The following is a 12,112-nucleotide window of genomic DNA, read 5'->3' as shown; positions in this document are numbered from 1 at the left end:
TGGATTTTGACAACTCTTTTGGGGGAGAGTGGGGCAGAAGTAGGGGATGCTGACAGTGCAAGTCATTTGGGGGATGGGATAGAAAGAATTGTGGAAATCCCCTTGGACCAGTGGGAGGATTGCATGGAAGCTGTTCAAAGAGATGCTTCAAGATTGACTGGTTGATCCTGATAGACCTGTTAGGGAGCCCTGGGCTATTGTCTCAATACCACTCCCCCATAAATAGCTACGCCCTATTTTGTTGGTACACTATAGCACAATTCCCTGGGGCCTCTGTAATCTTGGTTCATTTTCTATTTGATCTTTGCTTAAATAACAGTTTTCATGTATTTTTCTTTCTGGCATCTAGTCCATTTACATTGGAATTTTATTTGTTTTGCTCAATCATTTGTGCAATACCAGGTTCTATACTAAACATCTTTCACATCAGAGGGGTGTGTGGGAGGTGACTTTTTAAAATCTTCTGCCTGCTCACCTTCTATATTCAAATTCTCCCTAAGGGATGAGGTAGCAGTATATAGTGGTAAATGAGTTGGGTTTGGAATCTGAGGGGAATCTTCTTCCTAACATTGGGGTGACCAGACAAGGTCTCATGCATAGTGGCAAATTCCACAACTTCCTTGGACACTATGAACTAAAGTCAGGTCCAACTAGAAACTGAAGAGTAAGAATCAGTGTGACATTTTGGTATGTGACCACGCTAACTATAGGTGATAGCAAATTATCATCATGGTAGAAAAAGAAAGATTGATTATTTTATGTTCTTATTACTGGAGAGTTGCCTCACATAGCAGTCTCTTTCGGCATTGTGTTTTTACTCTATATAAATGAATATACAACTGAAAGACAATGACCACTTCTGAGATCACTACTGTGACTTTTAGTTGGGACAGAAATCTTTCAAAAATCTTTCCTTCCCTTCTTGAGCAAAAAAATAATATCATTAGTTTTGATCTGCATCAAGTAATTGTTGAAACAATACATAACTTTACTATGCATACTGCTTATTTTTAGATTTTCTTGTACTAAAGTTCTACCTACCACTTTTTACTGGTGGAATTCAATTCAGTAAATGTTTGATTAAGCACCATACTAATAAAAGTAACACTGTTAGCTGCTGGGAAAGATACAACAAATTTTAGATAACTACAGCGCCCACCCTCTTAGAATGTATAGATCAGTGATTCTCAAAGTGTGGTACAATGAATCCTGGAGGGTCTCTGAAATCCTTTCAGAGGGTCTACAAATTCAAAATTAGTTTTTTTTTCCTATTTATGATAAAAATCTATTATGTAGCCCATATAAACAAAAACTCTTTGGACATATTCTCAATAGTTGTTAATACCGTAAAGATACTGAGAAAAAGAGTTTGAGAACCACTGGTATAGATGATGTTAGAGTGATAAGAATTTTATAAGGGTTGTATAAGAAAAGGTTTTGTGTGGAGCTTCAAGGAAGGCTTTTAGAAAGAGATAATATTGAAGTTGGGCTTTACAAAGTGGCTAGGAATCTAGTACTTGAAGAAAATAAATTGCAGGGAGGTCATTCCTGATGGAGGAATTTGATTGGTCAGAGCAGAGATTCTTAACCTGGGCATTGGCTATGTGGAGCCTGTCCACAGAGTATGGGGCATGTTTGGTAAGTAACTTTTTCCAATTAAATTTTTCCAAATTTAGCATTTTCCAATTTTCCAAAAACAGCAGTAGTTTAAAAAAGAAAAAGAAAAGAAAAGTCATGTAGAATACAGGCTTTCCTTGTGGAAAAAAAAAATCTTTCTTTTATGCATATGCATGGTAAATCTAGAATTTATTTCCTTTCATATTGAAACTTTTTTTTTTACTGGAGGATTATTTGATCTACTATATGTATAAATAGTTGCTTTTGATGTTTTCCCATCACTTCTAGTTTGTTGGTGTTAATCTGAAAGCTATGTCTACTTGAATTGTGTGTTTAATTTACTAAAGCTCTGTGCCAGAAACTGGTCTTAGAGCCTCTCTTAGGTGGAGAAAATTGCTTGGCTTAAATATAGCATATATTAAATATATGTAGTGCTTTAGGTAGTGCTAAGTATGCTCAGAGGTTTTTGTTTTGTTTTGTTCTGTTTTGTTTTCATTTTCATTGTTTTCAAGGTGGTAGGCTCTATGAGGAGATCTGAACAATTGTGATCTCTTTGCAAGTGAGGTGGTAGGTGCTGTATTGTTTTGTCATTTCGTTCAGTTATCACTAATTTGAAAAGATCTTTTAATAATAAAACAAATAAATAAATGAAACTAAGAAAACAAATAATAAATAATAAGAGATCTTTTAATAAACTAGGTTCAGGAAATGGAAAGAGCAGATGAGGGGGGAATTTTATTTAAGCCCCAAAAATGTAGTTACCTAAATGATTTGAGTATGGCTATAGAAGTTGAATTTTCTGATTCTGCCTTCATTAATGAAGGCAGATAATGCCTTCAGAAGATGATAATATAAGAGCATGTTTATACACAGTCCAACCATATCCTTTATTCATTCAAATATTTTTGAAGTATGGTGGACATATGAATACACCTTTGTGCTATGGAAAAAGTAATCTAGAAAAACAACTTGGTTTTAGAATAAACTTTCCAAAATGTATTTTTAACAAATGTATTAAGTGACTACCATGTCACTTGAGATTAAAATATGAAAAAAGAGTCAGTTCCTGTTCTCAAGGAACTTAAAATCTAAAGGAGGGATAAGATGACAGGTACACATACAGACGAGTATGATAACTGATAGGTACAAAAAACCAGAGCTTTCTGTTAGGAAACACCAGGAAAAGGTACATGTTAGAGGACATGGCCTTTAAGCTTCGAAGAAAGAGGAGGATTCCAATGGTGGTGATGAGGAAATAGTATGTTCTAGGTATACAAAACAGCTTGTTAAAATGTATGAGATGGGAGAGTACAAGATAAGATCATGGTATACTTAAGAGTTCAGTTTGCCTAAAATGTAGAGTGGATAAAGGGCAGGAAAGAGAGAATAAATAGAAATATTTTTACTTCATTTAAGAAAACATTTTATAACAAAGCTTTTTGAAAGTGAAATATGCTGCCTCGATAGGTTTAATAGAATGGTTCTCATTCACTAGTGTTCTTCAAGCAGAGGCTTGATGACTACTTGTCAGTAATGGCTTGGGACTAATACAGACTCTTTTCAACATGAGATGCTATAATCCTCAGAGGGATGAGGGACTGGGTGGAAACAGATCATGAAGGATCTGCAAACTAATGAAGAAATTTGTGTTTTTGTGTGACAAAGGGCTGCAGGGTGGTATGGTGGGTAGAGGGCAGTGGACTTGCAGTCTGTAAAACATGGCTTCTGATACTTAACTGTATAAGAATGACCAATTTACTTAGCTCTCTGAATCTAGTCTCTACATTTATAAAAATGAAGGTTGTAATTGTTGTGTGTGATTCTTCATGACCTAATTTGAAGGGTTTTTTTTGGCAAAGATACTAGTGTCATTTGCCATCTCCTTCTCCAGTTCATTTTTATATGTCAGGAAACTTGAAGCATACAGGATTAAATGATTTACCCAGGTTCACATAGCTAGTAAGTATCTGAGGCCAGATTTGAATTCAGATCTTCCTGACTAGGCCCAGCACTCTTATTTTCTATGCCTCTTTGCTCTGAAGAGCATAATACCTGGGGTGGGAAAAGGAATCACAGAATCTATGATCACAGAATCTATGATTTGAGGTTGGAAGGATCCCTGAAGGTCTTGACCTCATTTACAGAGTAATAAACAGACTCGGGGAGTTAAAATGAGTGCTCTGGATCAAACACCTAATAAGTGCTTAGGATTTGAATGAAGGTTTTCCCACCTCTTAAATCCACTGTCTTCTCCACTACACTGTATTCCCTCCTTTAACAAAAGCAAAATGAACCAGTGACTAGCCTCTGTGCAATACTTTTATCTCTACAATATCAAGGGACCCAGAGGAACACTTGGTCAGTGTCTAGACCCCTTCAGTGGCATTTACAAAATGTCATGGAAACAGATCTGAGATGATGAAAAGGTAGGAGATCTTAAACATCAGTTAGATTGAAAGTGTCAAAAAAGTATTTCTCATTCTTAACTCAAATAAGCTTTTCTATGATAAAAGCTTTATAAACTTTCAGACAGTCAATGAGCAGTCTCTATTCTGGGGATCTGGGATATGTGTACAAAAGAAGGCAATCATTCAACTATAGTAGCACTTATTTAGTCCTTATCTTGTATCAGGCACTGTCCTCAAAGAACTTACTTTTTTTTTCCTGAGACAATTGGGGTGAAGTGACCTGCCCAGGGTTATTAGAAAGTGTTAAGTGTTTGAAGGTCAAATTTGAACTCAGATTCTCCTGGATTCAGGGTTGGTGCTCTTTCTGCTGCACTACCTAGCTGCCCAGGAGTTTACATTTTTATGCAGGAAGACAACACTAAAAAGAACACAAAAAGGGGTTGAGGGGGAAGGAATCTTGTGAGAGGAAGGTGGTAAAATCCAAAGCTTTAGGACAGAACCAAGAAAGGAATGAAGGTTGGCTTACATGTTGCTTTCACAAATGAAGGTCCCACTAGGTATTCTTCAATAGGTCTGCAGGCTTCCTTGTTACCAAAGTGAGTGCTGGCAACATCAGAGGAGTGAGGACTAAAGAAGGAGGAAATAGAATGATGGATATGAAGAATAACAAAAAGGCAATTCTGTTTGACTGAAGGAATGAATGAAAAAACAATGATTAAGCATATACTATGTGCTACGAATTGTGTTTGCAAGTAGTCTAAGCCTAAAAGTTTACATTAGACTCAGATTGTAAATATTCCAGAGCATAGTTGTATTTGATCCTAGAGATAATACTGAATCACTGGAGTTTTTTGAATAATCAATTATTAAATTTTTATAAAGCACCTACTTTATGTCAGGCATGTTAAGCTAATAGGAATACAAAAAAAAAAAAAAAAGTAAAAGATAGCCCCTGCCTTCAAGAAACTTATAGTGCAATGGGAAAGACAGTGTGCAAACAGATAATGCAAAGCAGGATAAATAGGAGTAACTGAGGGAAAACACTAGACTGGGAGAGTCTTTCTTTAGAAAATGGTATTTTAATTGGAACTTAAAGGAAGCTAAAAGACATCATTAGTTAGAGAGGAAGAGGGAGAATGTCCTAGGCATGAGGGAGAATGTCCTAGGCATGAAGGATAGCCAGAACAAATGGTTCAAGTGGAGAGATGGAGGCTTTTGTTCATGCAACAACCAGGAGACCAGTGTTAATAAATAGAAGAGTGTATTGGGGGAGTAAGGTATAAGAAGACAGGAAAGATAATTGGAGGTCTACCCCAATTTCTACTTATTATAAATTTATACTACAGGCAACAGGAAGGGAGCCATTGAAGGTTTTTGAGCAGTAGACTTGTGGATTAAGAAGATTTGGGGGACAGCAATCTGAAGGGATATTTTAGAGAAGGGAGAATAGGAGATAATTAGGAGATTTATAAATAGTTGTGCCTATCTATAAATAAAAGATGAGAGGGGAGTCCAGGGAAGGGAGGGGGAAAAAAGGGGGAGAAGGAGGAAGGAAGAAGGAAGAGAGAGATAATAGATTTAAAAGCTTAGTCATATCTCTGACCCTTTTTCTTTGCTTTTTGAGAAGCCAGGCAGCTTTGGATTAGCTTTGAGTTTCTGTACCAACAAGACATTTAGTCATAATTATATTGTGAGAACAAGTTTGCCAGTTTTCTAACAGCTTCCCTCTTGGCTGAGCCCATTAACACAGACTAAACATCTGTTTCCTATTGGTCTTTCAGGAAGTGTCCATCTTTTTTTTGAATGTTTTAGGAGTTTACAAGTGTTTGAAGAAACAGGAATCTCACATAGTGAACTTCTCAGTCGTCAACATGCAGAAGAGGGTGGGGGCCCTCTAGGGGGTCCCTTGAAGTTCCCTAACCCTTGTATTTTCTGGTTACATGCAGATCAAGCAGGTAAGCAAATAATTCCTAAAGATTTTTCTTAAAATGTGTTGCTCTGAGATATATAAACTCCATATCACATGATTTCCATATGTCCAGTATCCATTGACCAAAAGAAAAATAATTCTGTCCCTATTCTGGAGAATCCATTTTCCAGGTGATAGAGAAGTGAGTTCAAGTAATCAGCTTTATATAAAAAAAGGAGAGGAAGACAGAATGGGGCCTGTGAAAGATTTGATAAAGGAACAGAGAGGGGAGGGTCTTGGTGGAAAATGACCACAGACTAGTTGGATCCTCAGTTAAACTAGAAGGGTTAGAGTCAAGATGGATTAGATAATTTACTTGGTGATTACTTGCTAGCAGACTTTGAAATTGTGAGGGCATAGTGGAAACTCAGATACCATAGTTAGGCCTTACAGAGGGAAAAGATTGTAGAGCTGTAAATGTAGAGCTGGAAAGGACCTTAAGGTTATGGGCTTCATGTCTCTAGATAAGTGAAGGAAATAGACCTGTGGTCTCATTGCTGAGAAAATGCCCTCTATCAATACAATTAAGTGTCTTCTCTACAGCTGATATCTTAGAGTCTCCTGGAGCACTGAGAGGATGAGTGACTGTCTCTTAGCCAGCATATATCAGAGGCAGGACTTGAACCCAGATTTTCCTGGCTCCCAGACCTCTCTATTAGCTATACCTGTAGTATGAAACACAAATTAACACTATCTTTGTTGAATTGTATTTTTATTTTGTTAAATGTTTCCTAATTTTAATCAGTTGGGACACTATTGGGAGCCAAATTTGATACCTCAGCACTACATATACCATGCCACCTCATCACATCGGTGGCTCTGGTCAAAAAGAAGCAAGCGGCTAGTAGGCATCCCAGATCATCTTACACCGAATCTAGTATTCTTTCACCATGATGCCCAGAATACATTAAGGAAATCCTATGAGGAAATTGCTAGAACATGATAAAGACATAGATAAAAGACATAGTATAGCTTGAGAGACAGTATAGATCCTTCCAGAAGAAAATTCCCAAATTTATCTCATCCAGAAACATAGTTGCCAAACAAAAGGAAAAATGTAGAAGAGATTAAGAAAAGCTGTTTTCAAATTGATGTCAATTATGTGCTTGTTTGAAGGAAAGAAGTAGCTCTCTAATGGTGAACATTCTAAAATAAACTTAAGCCCCAAATGGCAACATTAGATTATGTTGCCAGGCTCACCATGTAGTTTTGTGTGTGGCTGCTAGATATGAATCAGAGAATCTCAGAGGTGGAAGGAAGGGACTTTGGAAGGTTGTCTTGGACAATCCGCTCCTGAATCATACATTTCCTTCTACATTATTCTTTACAAGAGGTGATATAATTTCTCTTTGACCAGCTTCAGTGGAAAGTTATTCAGAACTTATCAGGCAGCTCAGAACACTTGTTGATAATTCTAATTAACAGAAAAGTGTATTTAGAATTTAGAACTCGAAATCATCTGGTTCAATCCTCTGATTTTCACAAACAAGATCTATAAAGGCTATTACTTGGCCAACGTTAAGTAGTAAGTGCTAGACTCACTATTCAGACATGGGTTTCTGAATTTACAACTTCACACATGTCTATATGAGCTGGAATTTAGCTTCCTGTAATCTTTAACCACTGATCCTACTTCTGCCCTCTGCAGCAAAAGAGAATAAAGATAGCCAATTCTTCCCTACCAACTCATTATATGTTTAAAGAGAGTTAAGCATTTATTATACACACACACACACACACACACACACACACACACACACAGAACCTTGCCTTAAGGATATAAAAAGAAAGAAGTTCCTGTCCCCAAGGAGCTTACATTCTGTTGTTACAACACATAAACAGATGATTGTGTGTAATAATTTGAAGATGAAAAGAGTGTTTGGAAAGATTTCCAAAAACTATGGATTGCAGAAGACCTGAGCATTGAAAGAAGTAAGCAATTCTAAAAGGCAAAACTGAGAGGAAGTATATTCTAGAATTGGGGTGTTGCTTAAAAGCAGACGCACAAAGAAGGGAGGCCAGGGTGAGTTCATGAAATGGCAAATGTTAGTTTGGCTTGAAAAGAGTTTGTTAATAAGCATAATTTGTATTATTCCTAAAAAGGCAAATGCAAGCCACAGTATAAAATGCCAAATTGAGAAATTCTTCATTTATCCCAGTAGAAATGCATAATCACTGAAAGTTCATGGCAGAAGCATAATTTGGAAATATGTATAGAAAGACTGCACATGTGTAACATATATTGGATTTCTTGCTGTTTAGGGGAGGAAAGTGAGGGAGAAAAAAAATTTGGAACTCAAGGTTTTGCAAGGGTGAATATTGAAAACTGTATTTTTTGGGGGAGGGGGAGGGACCATGGCAAAGGAGTGACATGGTCCAACTTGGACTATAGAAAAATTAAAAACTAACGTGCCCAAGAGACTGAAAAGGGGGAGAATGGGACTGGAAAGCCAGTTAGGAAGGCATCAAATAGTCCAGCTGAGAGGGAGATCTGACTTTGAATAGTGAGTTGAGAAGAAATATTATTTATTAAGCATCTATTGTGTGCCAGGGACTGTGCTAAGCAGAGTTATTATCTCATTTGAATCCTCATAACAATTCTGGAAGGTCAGTGTTATAATTATCTCCATTTTACAGATGAGGAAACAGTCAGCCAGAAGTATAGTGACTTGCCCAGAGCTAGTAAGAATCTGAGTCTGGATTTGAACTCAGATCTTTCTGACTCCAGACTCAATTCTCTGTCCTCTGCCCCTTACCTGATTGCCTCCAAAGAAAGGATGTAAGAAATGCTAATAAGACAGAATTGACAAGATTTAGCAATTGACTAGGCAGAAGTTAGGGAAAGTTAAGAGTCCATGACTGAGACTGAAGAATTTGGTCTGGTGATGTTTCTTGATTTTTTTTCTTTCTTGGCTATTTCAGTGTGTCAGTGATCCCACCATGTTGGTACTCCCTGCTGTGGGGCCTGCCTCTATATCCGTAGATAGTATGTATGTAGAGTCTGTCTGTCCGTCAGCTGCCCTTTGCTCTTGATTTGTGATCATCAAGATGATTCTTTAAACAAATCCTTTTATAACATGATTTCTATTCCTTTCACCATCCTTGTCTTCTTCTAAATGTGCTCTGATTTGTCACATTTAAGTCAGGAGGCTCATATTAAGTCCTTATGCTGTGCTAGCACTGGGGATACAAAGAAAGGCAAAAACAGACCTTACCCTCAAGGAATTTGTATTCTAATGATAGAGAATATCTTTTAACATTGCATTATCTTTGCTTTTGCAGACTCTTCTTTGCTTGGTTGGTTTTTTGCAGAATCTCCATTTAAGGAGGGTGCCAAGCCAACCATTTCTTTCTCTCTCTCTCTTTTTTTGCTGAGACAGTTTGGGTTAAGTGACTTGCCCAGGGTCACACAGCTAGGAATTAAGAGTCTGAGGTCAGATTTGAACTCAGGGCCTCCTGACTTCAGGGCTGGTGCTCTATCCACTGTGCCATCTAGCTGCCCCCCAGGCCAACCATTTCTCATTCCTCTCCAGGTTGCTCTCCTTACCTTCCCAGGCTTCCTCTACAGTGCCTTGCTCTGAGTCTCTTCTCTTTATCTTCTCCTTCCCTCCCCATCCCCACCCCCAAATCTCCTTGCTCCTTTTAGCTTACTTCTCCTCTTAGACTAATGGCAGCTCCTTGAGAACAGGACTGTCTGCTTATATTTACATTCATTGCTTAACAGAGTATTTGGCATATAGTAAGTGCTTAATACATGTTTATTGACTGGACTTTAAAATATGTACAGGAGTATAAGTCACTAACATCAATGGAGACCAAAAATGGGTTGTTGTAGAAGGTAGGATTTTAGCTGGGATTGGAAGGAAGCCAGTAGGCTGAGACCAGAAGGGAGAGCATTCAGGGCAATTATCAGCAGCCAATGGAAATGCTCCCTGTCAGGAAATTGTGTCCCAGCAGAAAGGACTGTGTCCTGGGGCATAGAGTAAGGGTCAGTGTCCCTCTAGTACCCTAATTGTAATCTGATTGAAATCTGATTGATGCAGAATACAGTAGGGACTGTCACTTCCCTCTTCTTGGATGTTTGTCCCTTAATGCAGAATAAGAATGGATCAGCTTTTTTGGCAGCTACCTAATTATGCTGATTGATGTTGAAGCTGGAATTACTAACTTTTAAGTCTTTTTTACTTAAGTTGCCTTCTAGTCATGTCTTCTGTATTTAGTCTTTTTATTTTTTGAACCTTAAATTTAGCAATGCTTATTAAATCTCATTTTGTGACATACTTGCTGATCAGTCTTTTTGAATCCTGATTCTGTCATCCTGAGTATTGAGTATTCCTCTCAGCTTTATGTCATCTACAGATTTTATTTCAAATAAAATTTTACACCTAGATAGGTTTCAACATTAATTTTTGTAAGATTTTGAGTTTTAAGTTTTTCCTCTCTCCTCCTTTTCGCTTTTCCCTTCCAAAGATAGCAAGCAGTGTGATGGCTATACCTGTACAATCATGTCAAATCTATTTCCATATATTAGTCTTTTTTGTATATATTTTTAATTTTTAGTATTTACTTTTATAAACTTTTGATTTTCTTTTTTTCCTGCCTCTTCAAAGTGGCAAGCAATCTGATACTAGTTATATATGTTCAGTCAGTCATGTTAAATACATTTCCACATTAGTCATGTTGTGAAAGAAAAATCAGAACAAAAGGGGAAAACCACAAAAAAGAAAAAACAAAACAAAAAAAGTAAAAATAGTATTCTTCAATCTGCATTCAGATTCCATAATTCTTTTTCTGGATGGGGACAGCATTTTCCCATTGTAAATCTTTTGGAATTGTCTTGGATCATTGTATTGCTCAGAAGAGCAAAGTCTCTGAAACTTGATCATTACACAGTGTTGCTGAATAATGTTTTCCCAGTTATGCTCAATTCACTCAACATAGTTTACATGTCTTTTCAAGTTTTTCTGAAATCCACCTGCTCCTCATTTCTTATAGAACGGTAGTATTTCATTATATTCATATACCATAATTTATTGTTATTCCTCAATTAATGGGCATTCTCTCAATTTCCAGTTCTTTGCTACCACAAAGAGAGCAGCTATAATGCTTGTTGGTTCTTTTTTTTTTTTTCCTTTAAAAAAATTTTTTTAGTAGTATTTTATTTTTCCAAATACAACATCCAGATTTCAGCATTCATCATGTCTTGATTTTTACAGCACAATATTATTTCATTACATTCGGGTACCATGATGTTTGTTCCTTCCTAAATCCATGGACATCTACACACAGTTTGTGTTTTTAAAATTGTCTTGCTTTTCTGTGTCTGCCTCTAGACTTCCTTCTCTGTAGAAATTTTAAAATCTTTTCTTTATTTCTTGAGTTGCTGTGGTCAAAGAATTTTTCACAAAGTAGCCAGAGGTAAAGAGTTTTTCTGTATTTAGCTAGGTTGGTCTAGAAAAAGCAGACATTGTCTTTTGCCAGAACCATACTCAGAAATTTTTCCAACAGGATAGAATGTGCTAAAACTTGCATTTTGCATTTGGGTCCAGAATCACTTCTGCACTAGATTGAGTTGTCTCAGTAAGACTTTATGGAGGCTTGCCTATTCATCATGCCATTATCAGATAGAATAGTAGATATTTAACACTACTTTCTTCCTCAAGGTGACAAATCCTGAAACTTTGAGATAATTTATCTAGGTGAGAATGGCAAATGAAATAAATGACAAAAGAGTGAATACATCATAAGAGAAAAGAAGTATAACTTGAATTAGATGAATAAATAGTTATAGGATGATAGATTTACTTAGAATTAGAATAGACTACTTGTCCCTAAAGAATACCAGCTCTTTCATTTGTTCTTTTGTATTCTGGGATGAGTTATTTTAACATCTGGGCTTTAGCTTCTAAGAGGTAAGGGTATGACATCTAGATTTGGAATCCAGCCCTTCCAGTTGCGTGATGGTAAAAGCATTGAACCTTTTTGTACCTTAATATCTTTACCTGTAAGAGGGAATTAATGATATTTGTATTATCCCGTTAAGATAGTTAGGAAAATGCTTGATACACTTCAGAAGTAGAAGTTACTGTTTCCCTTTATATGCAGTGTGGGAGTTGGA

At 36.8% G+C, this 12,112-nt stretch overlaps 1 protein-coding gene across 1 annotated transcript in view; it reads left to right on the top strand.

The window, feature by feature from the left end:
* The window catches only part of TRIT1 (tRNA isopentenyltransferase 1), a 66,822-nt gene that overhangs the window by 40,791 nt on the left and 13,919 nt on the right, over positions 1-12,112 (top strand). The window contains exon 5 of the mRNA XM_051987767.1: positions 5,838-5,980. Within this exon, the coding sequence (XP_051843727.1) occupies positions 5,838-5,980 (143 nt within the window). The remainder of the gene's footprint in view (positions 1-5,837; positions 5,981-12,112) is intronic.

Source organism: Antechinus flavipes, chromosome 3 (genome assembly GCF_016432865.1).
Source record: "Antechinus flavipes isolate AdamAnt ecotype Samford, QLD, Australia chromosome 3, AdamAnt_v2, whole genome shotgun sequence".
In the NCBI taxonomy this organism is placed as follows: domain Eukaryota; kingdom Metazoa; phylum Chordata; class Mammalia; order Dasyuromorphia; family Dasyuridae; genus Antechinus; species Antechinus flavipes.
This window is presented reverse-complemented; position numbering and strand designations above follow the sequence as displayed.